The 15013-nt window shown below is 39.2% G+C and overlaps 3 protein-coding genes across 4 annotated transcripts; 1 reads left to right on the top strand and 2 right to left on the bottom strand.

Annotated features, from left to right (window-relative positions):
* Positions 1-60: 60 nt before the first annotated feature.
* Positions 61-11167, top strand: fez2b (fasciculation and elongation protein zeta 2b). 2 transcript variants are annotated; one of them, XM_057353526.1, is made up of 9 exons: positions 61-337; positions 4530-4638; positions 4720-4836; positions 4943-5084; positions 5260-5525; positions 5623-5698; positions 7347-7412; positions 7528-7553; positions 9401-11167. In XM_057353526.1, the coding sequence occupies exons 1-8, from the start codon at positions 108-110 to the stop codon at positions 7536-7538; spliced, it is 1017 nt and encodes a 338-aa protein (XP_057209509.1). In that variant the 5' UTR covers positions 61-107; the 3' UTR covers positions 7539-7553; positions 9401-11167. The 2 variants fall into 2 exon arrangements, with proteins under 2 accessions (XP_057209509.1, XP_057209507.1); XM_057353524.1 differs by lacking the exon at positions 7528-7553.
* On the bottom strand, positions 365-4513 carry LOC130566221 (uncharacterized). The gene is made up of 2 exons (XM_057353523.1): positions 3157-4513; positions 365-2899 (listed from the first exon to the last, which is right to left on the bottom strand). The coding sequence occupies exons 1-2, from the start codon at positions 3499-3501 to the stop codon at positions 1370-1372; spliced, it is 1875 nt and encodes a 624-aa protein (XP_057209506.1). The 5' UTR covers positions 3502-4513; the 3' UTR covers positions 365-1369.
* Positions 11168-11953: 786 nt separating the features above from the next.
* si:ch211-57i17.5 (usherin) lies at positions 11954-14998 on the bottom strand. Its single transcript, XM_057352038.1, has 5 exons — positions 14896-14998; positions 13672-13922; positions 13191-13262; positions 12658-12834; positions 11954-12333 (listed from the first exon to the last, which is right to left on the bottom strand). The coding sequence occupies exons 2-5, from the start codon at positions 13837-13839 to the stop codon at positions 12247-12249; spliced, it is 504 nt and encodes a 167-aa protein (XP_057208021.1). The 5' UTR covers positions 13840-13922; positions 14896-14998; the 3' UTR covers positions 11954-12246.
* Positions 14999-15013: the final 15 nt, after the last annotated feature.

The raw sequence follows: 15013 nt of genomic DNA, 5'->3' as shown, positions 1-15013 counted from the left end.
GCGTGACTGCGCCAACTTGTGTTTGCGTCACAAACGCCCCGCCCAATCGGTCCTCCACACCGAGAGCGCGTGCGCGTCGCCTCTCTGTTCCGTCGGCCGCCGCAGTCATGGCGGCCCCGGTCACTTCGCTCGATGAAGACTGGGAGGATTTTAACGAGTTTAAAGCAGCTGACCCACCGCACGGCTGTACCGCGGTACCGGAGAACTCGACGGAGATCCAAACATTCGCATCCTTCGAGGAGACGCTGAGCGCGAGCTTTCCGCCCTCAACCAGCAGCGCGTCCACGAACGTCTGTGTGCGCGCTGTGAGTGAGCGCGAGCTGCTGAGCGACGACGAGTGAGTAACAAAAACGCGAACAAAATATTGGGGTCAAAGGAGGTTGGAAAGAAATATGAAAGAGGGTCTCAACTGGACAGTTTTAAAGAACAAATCCAGGGGATAATGCGGATTCTGTTGTCATGCTTACAACTGACTTTGTAACAAACTTTGCAGTAGCACATTTCAGACACAACATGTATTTTGTTTACATACTGTATACACAATAAATTGAAATGATTTATTGAGTTATTATAAATCTCAGAAGACATTGTCAGTGTAGTACCATGTTTCCATAAGTTAATTTCTGTGTATTTAAACATTGATTGCAACATTTAAAACGTAATCAATAAGAACAAAAATGTTTGTATGTGCTGTTATTCTCGAGTCTACCCTCTGGTGGACAAAAGAAGGAACTACAGCCTTTATCTGGGAGTAGAAATGATTGCTAGTGGTCACCTATTTTTTTAATTCCTGAAATTTGCTTGTTCTGTTGTGCACATTGAAACTTTTGTGTACACACGACAAGATATAGGCATATTAATCATAATGGGCCACGCATGACATAAGAAATCATATCTGCTAAACAATTAAACACATCAAAATTCTTTTGACGACTTTTTGTTAGGAGGGTCTGGGGAGGATGCATGCCAAGCTTTCACAGATCAGATGAGCGACAAGGAATGAGTTCAAAAAAGTTGTTTTTACTAAAGGTTAAAATCGAATAAATCTTTATAGACAGAATGACAAAATTAGATATACACTTAATAATGTTAAAAGCAAACCACTCTAAGGAAATAAAAAGTATGATTATAAAATGTTGTTGTAAATACCCCAAAACACACAGCTGATTGCATTATGTATCACTTCGCAAATCAATTCGATTACGATTCAGGGGGTCACAATTCCATGCATCTTGCGCTCAAATATTTCCTTCGATGTTTTCAAATTATTATTTGATGTAGACAAGAATTTCAAGGTTAGTAAGTGCTATAACAATTTAACATGTAAATCAGCTGTTGTTGGCCTACTTATTAATGCATAAAGCTTTGATTACTTGCGACAGTCTGTGCAACAATAATTCCAGTTGTCGTCAGTGGTTCTGCACCACAAGTAATTTTTACCATAGTAACCACATGGGTGATCAGGCTTGCAGGTCTTGTAGTTGACAGCTGAGAAGCAGTCATCAGAAGTACAGCAGTAGTTCCAGTTCTCGTCATCATCCGTGTAACACCACGGATCCGAGCTGTACTTGGCACAGGCGTGATCGCTGCGGCAGTACTTTCCGTCTTTAGCCTTACTTCCCAGCAGCGGTGGGCTGCAGTATTCCCAGTCTTTCTTCAGTAGTCCAATGGCTGTGTAACACCAGTAGTAGTCTTCTCCGTATGTGGCACAGGGGTGATCGTTTACACATCTCTGTCCTCTGATAGCGAGGAGCGAGTACTGGGGTGAGCACTTTATCTGTGTCTGCCCTGAGTAACACCGGTAGCCCTTCAGTCCCTTCTGGTACAGGCAAGGAGTGGAGCAGCAGAACTTCTCTTTACCCTTTTGTGTTGAACATGTACATCTGTTACTATTATCTTTAAAATTGCTGCACGGCGAGCCATCGGCTGCGGTCTTCCCATCCACAGATTTCTCTGGCACCAACAGACATTGGACGGCTTCAGATCCCTCAGACACCTCCCTTTTTCTGAGCTCAGAGCGATCAGACCAGTATCGTTCTTTGGCAGAAGTTATCATACAAGCACTTCGAGCCTCATCTTTCAGTACTTCTAGTGAGGTGAAATAAGAGACTGAACTGTCAAAGACAAGTGTTGCTGTCAGTTCAGCAAGTCTACCTTTGTAGACCTTTGTAGGGGGCATCTTACTGTCAGTACTCAAGAATCTTTCGACTGCATGAAAGTTATTTTGAGCCTCATCAAACTTTGGAGGTATTTTTAGCTTTGTTGATTTCATTTGATCAAAAATTTTAGGAACCTTAGATTTGGCACCGAAACAATCATCATCAAAAATCTGAATTTGTGGAGTAGTTCCTGAACCTCTACTATACAATTCACTGAGCTGCTGATTCATGTCTGAAATACTCATGGGATTTATGTTCAATTCATGATGGTTTTTTGCTATATAGCCAAAGGAAAAAGACTTTGTGTCAAAGAAGTGGTGTTTATAACAGACAGCTGTCCAGATATGGGAGGGAACCGTAACCCTTCCAGACTCCCGGCTGTCCCCACAGTCTGGTATTCTGTCATCACCAGGTACAGCACCTGTGACAATGTAGACTGTCACAAAAATATCTAGTCTAAGTTTGCTTATTAAAAATCTTTTCAATTCTTGCTCCGATTTCTTCCAGTATATACGGTTAAAACATGGATCCATAGGTGCAATATTGGTCAGTGTATAAGTCACCATATACTGATCATTGTAGTCGAAGCTGTTGGGGTAAAGGTGACCTCGATCATATCCTGTGTCACTATAGTCCTCACTGATGGCTTGATTTCTTTTTAAATGATCTTTTCTACTGAGATTAGAAGAAATGTACTCTCTCTCAGTCATCATGTAAGCAGGTTCATCTGGTGAAACAAGCTACAAAGTAAATTAAAACCATTAGAACAGTTTCATCTACATTGTGTCATTCTGGTTGATTTGAAGTGTATTAAAGTTAAAGAGTGGTCCCATCTATATATAAATAAACAAATTTCACCTATTTCCAATGGGTTCATATTGTACTTCAACCCTTTTATTTATTTGCAATGACAACAAAATTACCAATTGAGTAACTCAAATACGGCATTGCCTTATTCTGTAAAACAGGTTAAAATGCAAATTTAATATTTTGTTACCTGTGGTTCAATCTTCCATTTTTTGCATTTATCTTGTGGGTCTTTATTTTTTAAGCATCGATCATCAAGTGTATACGCACTGTACAGAGGAATTCTGTGATCAACCGAATAGAGTGTAGCAAAATCAAATGAATAGAGTGTAGCAAAATCAAATGAATTGAGTGTAGCAAAATCAACATTAGATCCATTCCTTATCTGACAGATTTTCTTGGCTTCCGTATCCATTCCTTGTGGTTCTTTGCCTTTGTAGAAAAATTCTTCACACTCCGTAAAGTTGTTGACCACTTTGGCCTGAGAATGAAAAGGTCCGAGCACAATACATGCGAGCAGATACTGTAGAAACATGATGTCCTGTTACAGAGCAATGTCAATATGGCATGTGTGTCTATAAGAGCCTTTCTTTTTCCTTTAGTGGGCGTGAACTGTGAGCAGTTGTGGTTCAGAGGGAACTTTAACCCTTCTTTACCCTGATCTGCTTATATATATATTTTCTGTACTTGACAAAGATTTAATGTGTTCATTTAATATTTGCAGTTGATGTTCATCACAGACTGTATGACTATATGTCTGTTTTTTCTGTTCTTGTTCATCCTTCCTTCCGTGATTCTGCTTATTAACCAGAAGTGTTCAGGGGGTTGGTGTGGAAAATACAGGAAACATCTTAACAGAAGTGCCTTGTGTCAATTCTCAGAACACCCAGTTCCAGAAAGTTTCGTGCTATATAAAATCAACATTCACATTTGTTTACTAAAACATTTTCTATTACAGGGTTCAATGTTTTTTATTTGTTCACATACATACTGTTACTGTATACATGTGGTGCAATGTGGTGAGGTATTTATATATATATATATATATATAATAATATAACAAAACTAACAACAAGTTAAAGCGATAGTTCCCTTCCCATAGACAGCAACCCAGTGTAAAGTAGTCCATGTGATTACAGCGGTTCAACTTTATTGGTGCTAACGTAGAAAGACTGTGGTGCTGACGTAGGAGCTGGAATTCTCACGTAAAGCGTCGCAGTTCTTCAAAAGCAACTCAACAAAGTGCTTGCCAGGCAACACAGATGCAGCGATGTATGATGATGATTATGATGTAATCAGTGTTGAGCAAGTTACTCTGAAAAAGTAATCAATTACTAGTTACTAATTACATATTCAATAGTGTAATTAGATTACTGTACAAATTACTCTCTCCAAAAAGTATTTAATTACTTATTACATCAACCTTGATTAGAATTGATTCAAGGATAGACATGAAACGGCTTATTTAATTCATTCAAATAAATAATACAAAAATGCATTTCTAACTTGCTTGTTTATGCAAACCAACGTCCTCTGTTCTGATTTTTGTTTTCTGTTTTTCAGGATCTGGAATGCCTTGACGAAGAACTACGGCAACGTAATGCCAGTAGACTGGAAAACATCTCACACTCGCTCACTTCATCTCCCCACACTGAACCTTCGACCACAGCAGGTGAGACCATCCATCTGTGATCCATCCTTCTGTCTGTCTAGTTAGTACACACAAAACTCATAAAGTGTGTGTGTGTTTCAGCCGGTAGAGGTCAGTAATCTGGAACTGTCTGATGATGAAGAGCTCAGAGATCAGATGGACATGCACAACATCATCATTTCCTGTGTGAACGAGGAGCCGCTGTTCACAGCAGAACAGGTACGTTTACACAAACCTGATTTCAAGCAAAACTATTTTGGTTTCACTAACAGTATTTTGTAGCCGAACCTGTACACAATGACTCTTTGACGTGTGTGTTGATCAGGTTATAGAAGAAATCGAGGAGATAATGCAGCAGTCTCCAGACGGTGAGGAACACGCCAACCCGTCTCAGTTTGACCTCTCAGCGATGCCCCGTGACTTACACAAACTCACACACTCCACATCCAGCAGCATCTATGAGGATCGTAAGTACTGTATGTGTGTGTGTGTGTGTTCTTATCTTGACTCCAACGCTTGGCACTTCTCTGTGTCTCTCTACACACACATCACGATCTCAACGAACAATGAGTTGATGTTAAAATAAGTTACAGGTGAAGGATCAAAAGAAGAATTAAATGTATGAATGTGTGTCTCTCTCAGGATTACGTGGTCTTTGTGTGTCGGAGCTGCTGGAGCGCCTGGAGGAGGTGGAGAGGCAGATTCGAGGTTTCTCCGAAGAGCTTATCGATCAGCTGGCCGTGCGGGAGGAGCTGGACTTTGAGAAGGAGGTGAAGAACACGTTCATCTCGGCTCTCATCAACGTGCAGAATCGCCAGAAAGAACATCGAGAGCTGCTGAAGAAGAAGAGGAAGATCAAGAGCACGTCGGGTGTACAAAGATCCGACCGCTCGCACGTGCCAGGAACCGTAAGAGCCGTATTTACTCTCTCCTCACTTATCAATGCTTCACTCACAAGAGTTATGAATTCACAAACTTTCCCTCTTCCGTCACTTCTTTTTTCAGTATTTGACTACAGTGATCCCGTACGACAGGAGTAACAGAGCCCCGTCTGTAGAAGATCTTCAGATTTTGACCAAGAGTACGTACATACCAACTGTAAATACACTGCGTTCCAAATTATTATGCAAATGATATCTTTCTCTGGTTTTCCTAATTTGTCGATGCAAATGACAGTCAGTATAATTTTCAAGTAATCAACAGTTAGGGTACATTTGGAATTTTATTGAACAAACCTCCCACTGACAACAGTATTTATTTAAAAAATGAAAAACTCAAAATGCACTGTTCCAAATTATTATGCACAACAGAGTTTGAAAACATTTCATAGGTTGTAAAAAACTGAAAATGGTCATTTGTTGAATTTGCAGCATTAGGAGGTCGTATTTACTGAAATCAAAAGCTATTTCAATCAAAAACATCCTAACAGGGCAAGTTACATGTTAACATAGGACCCCTTCTTTGATATCACCTTCACAATTCTTGCATCCATTGAACTTGTGAGTTTTTGGATAGTTTCTGATTGAATTTCTTTGCAGGATGTCAGAATAGCCTCCCAGAGCTGCTGTTTTGATGCTAACTGCCTCCCACCATCATAGATCTTTCGCTTGAGGATGCTCCAAAGGTTCTCAATAGGGTTGAGGTCAGGGGAGGATGGTGGCCACACCATGAGTTTCTCTCCTTTTATGCCCATAGCAGCCAATGACACAGAGGTATTCTTTGCAGCATGAGATGGTGCATTGTCATGCATGAAGATGATTTTGCTACGGAAGGCATGGTTCTTCTTTTTGTACCATGGAAGAAAGTGCTCAGTCAGAAACTCTACATACCTTGCAGAGTTCATTTTCACACCTTCAGGGACCCTAAAGGGGCCCACCAGCTGTCTCCCCATGATTCCAGCCCAAAACATGACTCCGCCACCTCCTTGCTGACGTCGCAGCCTTGTTGGGACATGGTGGCCATCCACCAACCATCCACTACTCCATCCATCTGGACCATCCAGGGTTGCACGGCACTCATCAGTAAACAAGACTGTTTGAAAATTAGTCTTCATGTATGTGTGGGCCCACTGCAACCGTTTCTGCTTGTGAGCATTGGTTAGGGGTGGCCGAATAGTAGGTTTATGCACAACTGCAAGCATCTGGAGGATCCTACACCTTGAGGTTTTCGGGACTCCCGAGGCACCAGCAGCTTCAAATACCTGTTTGCTGCTTTGCAATGGCATTTTTGCAGCTGCTCTCTTAATCCGATGAATTTGTCTGGAAGAAACCTTCCTCATTCTGCCTTTATCTGCACGAACCCTTCTGTGCTCTGAATCAGCCACAAATCTCTTCACAGTACGATGATCTCGCTTAAGTTTTCGTGAAATATCTAATGTTTTCATACCTTGTCCAAGACATTGCACTATTTGACGCTTTTCGGCAGCAGACAGATCCTTTTTCTTTCCCATATTGCTTGAAACCTGTGGCCTGCTTAATAATGTGGAACGTCCTTCTTAAGTAGTTTTCCTTTAATTGGGCTCACCTGGCAGACTACTTATCACAGGTGTCTGAGATTGATTTCAGTGATCCAAAGAGCACTGAGACACAATACCATCCATAAGTTTAATTGAACAATATAAAATTAAATGTTTACGACACTTAAATCCAATTTGCATAATAATTTGGAACGCAGTGTACAGTCCGTGTGTGTATTAGTGTACACGTATTAATGTGTGTTTTTGCGTGCAGTTCTTCACGCCATGCGTGAGGACAGTGAGACGGTTCCCGCTCTTCTGACCGACTACATCCTCAAAGGTACCGGACGTCTGATGCTGTCGTCTGTCTTTGACTGTCAGTCTGATTCTGTGTGTGTTTATGATGTTTGACTGTCGTCTGGTTTTGTTTTGCTCTCGCTGCGTTTGAACTCTAGCTCTGGTGTGAGAACAGGAGACAGAGGTGTGTTGATCTCTGGACCGCGCACACGCTCACACATATAAGGGGGGTTGTGCTGTCTCTGTGTCATTTACACCACCAACTGATCTGGACTCTTTTCAAATGCAGGGCTCTAGACTGCCACCAAACGGTCGCATTTTGCGACTATTTTTACTGCCAAACTGATCATCAATATATATATATATATCATTTTTGCGCATTATAAAAGCGGCGCATCCAGTCACTCCAATTCGTCTCCCCTCCTTCAGCCAATCTATCAGTGCCACCGCCCCCAAAAGACGTAATATGCACGGGCGCAGAGCCCGCTGAGACACAATTAATGCTATTGATGATGAAGCGGAAGGACCGACACAGCGGAGCTAAAATAGGCATGTTTTGCCTGCAGAATACAAGAATTTCCCTGGCTAAGGTACAAAACGGCAACGATAACAAATTGTGTCGCGTGTTTTGTATGCAGTGTGGAGCTAAAGCAGAAAACAATGAACGCAAACAGTTGGGAAACAAAACACGTCACAATATAGATCCCTATTATCCGTATACTTGCTCTTAAAGGGGCAGAAACATAATAAAGATTTCTGTTTATAATGTTCATCAAACAACAAATGACGGGCCCAAAAACACTCACTGATATTAAAGGAATTGCGTTCTCCTTATATGACTTAAGGTAAAGAAAAGAGGAGCATTGAATAATTTAGTTGTTAAAATGTGCATTAAATACACTTATACCATGGTCTGTTTGAATACTGGATTCTGATTGGCTGGAAGGTGTGCATTAAAAGCCTTTAACGCACGGGTAGCTCCAGTCAGTTTGATTACATTTAAAATTAACTGACAAAATAACTGTCATTTTCACCTGTTTGATCTAAACTGACACTGTAAACATCAATAAAAGCTTTAACTTGGCAAATAACCATGGTATAAGCGGGATAATCCACAGCTCCGCTTTGCATCGGGTGGTTCTTCGCCTCGGCTACATGTGTTGAAGGAGAGTTTATGTATAAGCAATAAAATCGATAATCATTAAATCATAAACAAATGTTTTTATTAATTTGCAATTGATTTATTAATGTATTAAACATGTTTGGATGTAGTTTAAGAGCTTCTTTTTACTTGCCTTACCCCACGACTCTGGCGCTAATAAATGACCACCACCGACTGTATAACTTGGTGGCATCAGTGCACCTCTCTGAAATGTTCGTCTAGAGCCCTGAAATGTGGTTCCAAATCTGATATATGTCCCATGTCTGGACATTGTGTCAAAATATGTGTATTTGAAACGGATCTGTGCGTTCGGCTTTGTGTTGTAAATACAGCATGAGTGTGTAGTGCGTGTTGTCTTCTCTGTGCTGTGTGTTTGTACGTGTTATTTGTCCCACAGCAGTAAAACTACACAATCATTTTTGATATATAAATACAGTAACTAACTGTATATTTGATCTTATATTGCTTCTTTTAACTTGTGTAGTTTTTCATAATTTTATTTAGAGATGCACAAATGCTACATTTCTCCACCAAAACCGATAGCCGATTATTCAAAGTGATATCTGCCGTTTCTGAATAAATTAATATTTCTTAACTTTCTCAGTGTTAATAATTCATATAATGACTATTGATATTGAACATCAAACTGGTGATGTTTCTTAACATTTTCTATACACGGAGCGCAAATTCATTGCATTTTCCTGTCCTCTTTTGATTGACAGGATAAATTGGCCCTGTTTTTAAACTGTCAGCCGATAAATATAGAGATATAGAGATATCAGTGCATCTCTCATTTTATTCGGTTCTGTAGAGACTTTAATCTGAAATGCTTGTGAGTGGTAATCGTCTGATCTTCTCTGTTCTTTCAGTGCTGTGTCCTACGTAGGCTTTGAGGAGCTGAACATTGGCTCGTCTCGTCTCGTCGGTACAGAAAACATCTGCAACACTAAAGATGATGCTCTTCTTTAATAATGCACAGAATTCACCCTGTTCTCATGTGCAGAATTTTGTTTATTTCCTAATGCGGTTCAGATTTCAGCAACAGTTTGCAACCGTCACTTCTCTGAGCTGTCCTCGCGTGTTTTATTCACACTGGTTTACTTTCTGGTGGAGATCTTGCAGGAATGTAAAAGAGAGTCAAGGATGTCTTTAGCGGCCGATGATATTTTTCTCCACTAAAGACTATAAAGGGATTAGATTAGAAGTTTATGTAGCTGTAAAATTACTTATTAGTTCATTTAGAATAATCTAAGTTTATCAGAATTTTTACATTGACAGTGAAATTGATTCATCTACAGCAACATTTATTTATAAGCAAACTTTAAATCTTTGAGGTTTGATTTGCAGTACTGTAGATTGTGCAATTTTGTCTTTGTTCTGTTTGGAGGTTTGTGCTCTTAACTTTTTTTACAGTATTAATACTCCTGCGAGAGATTTGGACCGGCGAATTTCAGTTTAAGGGTCAAACGTTTGCGAGTTGGGCTTAGGAGTGTAAGGTGAACGTACGTTGACATAAAGACGTATCTGAAAGGTCTTTGGATTTTTGTCATGAGGTGTTGAAAGAGCTCTGGAGTGACATTGAATGATTGTCTTTGATTGTTTTCTACCCGGATGAACTATAGACCGGAGGTGATATTTTTCTACATGTAATAGTAAATGCAGAATGTTGATTATTTTGATGGAGAGATTGAGATCACCTTGTCCGAGTCCAGCAGAAACATGAATTACACTCAGGTTGGATTTGTGTCGGCGTGAATTAAGCATGTCATGTGAAAGCCATTCAAACAAAAACGACAATTCTTACATTACTCGTATGATTTAATGATGAAAAATGTCAAGTCTTTCATTGAATAATAATACACTTTAAGTGTGATGTTCGTTCACCGAAAATCTTGATATCTGCCCTAAATCTTAGTGTTTCTTAGAGAAAGAATATGTCTGATCTTTTCAATGATTGTTGATCCAGTTCTATGTGGAATGCGAGACACATTTATGGTACTTTTTTACTTGACGGACTGGACAAGAGGGCAGAACATTTAACATTTGTGTTAAAGAAAAACATAGAGGTACATATACAAATCTAAAGTGTCTCAGTCTTGGTCATCTGTGAGATTTGTGGGCCAAACCTAACAATGGCATTAAATTGTTTCATGCTGTTTTGCATGTTAATGCACATGAATCTTGTCTCTGTTATTGTTTCATGTTTGTCAAGCATTCAGAATAATAGTCGCTGCATGCACTTTGAATTGATCTCTAAAAGGGAACGTGCAGATTTGTGTAGAACATGATATTCACACAAAAACTGTTGATGGATGACATCATTATTGAGTTTGAATGTGTTGTCACGTGTGTGTGGGGGGTGTGACTCTGAGAAACAGTAGCGGGCAGTGAATCAGGGTACACGTTCTAGAATAATGAGATTATATATTTATACGAGCAATAATTCAAATGCTGCCTTTGTAAATTCATGACATTTTATACATTAAAATTGATCTTGTTTTTAATGCAACATTTTTTGTCCTGAAGGTCCTTTTCCAATTAATATTTTGTAAGACGTTCATTGTATGCAGTAGCAGGATGGTTTTCAAATAAAAGCGTCTGTTGTTCATCAAAGCTGTTGTGTTTAATAAAACTAGCCTGTCTTACCTGAATCTTATACATCATATTCAATTTCATTTCTAGTCTGCAGATTGCACGATTTGTGACATTAATATTTTTATAGATTAGTAACAGGTTGCATATCTTCTACTTGAAGGTATTTGGTTCAATAATCCGTAAAGGGCGTTACTCGCGTCCAACAATTGAATTGATGTTAAGTTTGTAAAGTAATTTAAGAGCTAACATCATAGTCCAATATAACCTTAGTTTATATGAAGGACCAAAGGACGTTTTGGTGAAGTGAATGTTTATATCTTCTAAAGGAAGCATGACAATGTATTTGCTATAAGTTTTTAACTGTGTCTGTAGTAGTTTATGTATCAAAGGTTTATAAAAGCAACAATACCATTTAGCCTTACAGACATTTTGGATAAAAGCGTCTGCTAAATGACTAAATCTAAACTACATTGACACAGGAATGCTTAACCCTTGTATGGTGTTCATGTCTTTGTTTCTCAGCCAATGTTTGTGGGTCTAGTGGACCAACAACAATATTCAGTTTTTAAATCAACACAGACATATACATTTATGTAAAGATGTTTACTTTTAATGTTTTCTTCCAATTACAAGCAACACAGACAGCATACGTGGGTAATATTTGCCATTTACCATCAAATCGCATTTATTAAAAAGTTGTAAAAGATTTACCAGAAAATCTATCATATGGGTAAAAATAAAAACACTGAATAAATGTAACGATTGAAATGAGGTTGAAATAACATGTCATTTATTTTTTGATGACATAGATCCAAAACCCACACAATATTACATTAACCATCAAACACAACATTGATTGCTATAAAAAATCATCAATGTACATGGAAAACAATTTCTTTATTTTGTAATAATCCAACCAAACATTAATCAAAACTTCGAGTTATCTGTTTTCATAGAGCAGTTTTCATTGTATAATCCAGTTTCATCAATTCATCTTTTGTGTGTGTGTTAGGGACACATCGCTAGTGTCAGAGTCAATAGAAATATGAATCCCAGATCAGAGCCATGTTAACTGAAAATGTTCATTCTCCACTTCAGAGGTGAAGGATCATGATGAAGGTCAAAGGTTGGTGTCCGTAAACATTGTGTGTTCTTTCCTTACTGTACTGAAGCCTTTGATGGTGTCCACAAACTCCTCACCTTCAAACTGGCAAATGCACACAAACCATTCAACAACTCAAAATCACACTGACATCAGTTGGACAAACCTAAAACAATGCCTCATTTTTTTTGAGAATAGCATCGATTGTTTGCAAAGACTCGAGTTGATATTTTGTCGGCTAATGCAAATGACATTGAGACATTTCATGTGTGGCCTAACCGTCCAAATGCTTTCAGGTCTATTGTATAACCTAGTGCTCACATATAATTGGTAAATAATACATCCATTTCATTCATAAAATGTATTATTATTTAGAAAAACATTTAGCTTTGACAAAAGACAGACAAACACAGATGCTGATGTTCTCACCAGGCCGCTGTCGAGGCGTCTGAAATGCGGCTCCCATGAATCCGGATCTTTACTGTCCATCAGCTGACTGACGCTGCGCTGTAACAGGTTCTGTGTGTACAGACCCGAGACAGTCACTAAACCCGTCTCACCCTCAGGAGAAACATCTTCCTTCATCACCTTATCCTCAATCACCTCCTGAAAAAACCACCAAAAAACACCTCGTCACTTCCACAAAAAAACGTCTATAGTTCACTGTATAGAATATAAAGTGTGCTTAGTTTTCACAGCTGGAGCATTAAAAATATATATATTTCTTTTTTATCAAATGTATAGCCATATAAACATTAAATATGTTTAAAAAGGTGAAAATGTTGACAAATGTGTTCAACAACACATTTAGATACTAACATTTAAAATTTATATTCAAAAGTTATTCTTGTATCAGATTAAAAATATCCTTTTTTTGTAAGCAAAAAAAAAAGTGGGCTTTAATTTTGTGGAACTGTTATATTAAATGCATCATAAAATGCAAACACAAATGAACGTCTGACCTCCATGTGCATGGTGAATGCCTTCAGCGTGACACTGTTTGAAGAACCCACCGTATCTGGAACCATGTCAAACTGTGTTGAGAAATAAATGTGTTACTGACCGACACACAAACACCTCACTGTCAGGACCAAAGAGAACCAAACTAAACAGCTTTAAGATTAATAACACTACAGTACAAATGATTGATTTTAGTCAAAACAATTATTAAAAAAGTAACAAGTGTCTGCATACATAAAAAATGTCCCATGAAACAAATAACAATTAATTCCAACACTGATAAATTATTCACTAGTACACTAAATACAAAAATAGAATTAAATAGACCAAATCAGCCAAGGCTCACAGCTGGTCTGTTTTTGTTCAAGTCAAGTTTTTGTTCAAAATCAGCTCATTTTAACTTTCATATCCAGTCTGTTGTCTATTCAGTCCTAAAAGATCAAAAACTGGAGCTGAATGAAGATGTGCAGTAGTTGATCTCACCAGGTAGGAGTTGCTGGGCGGGTATGTGGCCAGCGGGGTGCGGCGGTGCGGCGGCAGGGGTACGAGAGGAGGCCGTTCTCTGGTGAACGCTGATTTGTTGAGAGTCTTTTGTAAAATGACGGCCAGAATCAGAGCAAACAGCAGCAGTCCGACCCCAGTCATGAGCATAATAAACCACAGCTCACGATAGAACGGAGAGCCACCGGCTCCTGCGCCCAGCCGACCTCCGGCAGGAGTGGCCGACTCCAGAGCTTAAATATGAGAGAGAAAATCAGACGGCTTTAGATTCTGGGTCTCCGATTCTACGATACCGTGTTATGTAATGTCACAACATCTATACAATGTAACACGTGTTTTATTATTCAACCCAATGTAACTGATGCTTATAAAAAACATCATTCTTGCCATTTTAAGCAAACCGCCCATGTTAGCCAGCCACAGTAGATAGTAGTACACATCCCCGAATTGTTTTATGACATAAAAACACACATGATTTAGGACTGTAAGATTTAGTGGTCTGATTGGACAAATGATGTTTCAGGCGGCTCGAGTCTTTCTCACGCTGACCTCGACACATCAGGCATCTTTATCACTGAGCCCTGGCAGGTTTCGTAATGAATCAATATAACATCACCTCCTCTCATCACTACGCAGACCATGTGCAACTGTGTAAACTTCAGTGAAATCTCTGCTAGAATCGATGAAGACTTTTAGGGATGTTTTAATGATGCGTAAGTTTATACAAACTAAATAATTGATCCTTCCAAAATCTATCAATAAAACTCAAACAAATAACAAACAAATCACCTTCTACAGTGCTTTTGAACTATATACAGCCGTGGAAAAAACGATCACTTCCTTCCCATCATTTATCACATCAGACTTCTTAAAATGAGGATACTTTGCATGCCAGTTTAAATAAAAATAAATGTATTTCCATTCGAGATGATAACTGGACTCTGCTTGTGATGCGCTGTGATGGGGTCATGTGACAACAATGCAATACTACGGTTTCAAACACAACAATAACTTGTTTATTTCTATATAAAAACCTAGCACGGGCAGCATCGTGCATGCAGTATATTCTGCTCGGTATGCTAGTATTTCATACCCAGAACAGCCTCTCTCACTGTCGTCACTGTCGTCTCACTCAAATACAAAACTATTCCGACCAAAAATACCCTACAGAACAACTCTACAGAACACATACAGAGTAATGCTCACCAGCGTCTGAGTCCGTGGTTCTTGCTGGTCAGGGGGGTTCAGAGACCCCAGGAGCGAGTGTGACATGAGACGCGGCCCTCAGCGAGAGACATTTACATCATCTGTGAACACTGACAGA

The sequence above is a fragment of the Triplophysa rosa genome, linkage group LG15, assembly GCF_024868665.1.
Source record: "Triplophysa rosa linkage group LG15, Trosa_1v2, whole genome shotgun sequence".
Classification (NCBI taxonomy): Eukaryota; Metazoa; Chordata; class Actinopteri; order Cypriniformes; family Nemacheilidae; genus Triplophysa; species Triplophysa rosa.
This window is presented reverse-complemented; position numbering and strand designations above follow the sequence as displayed.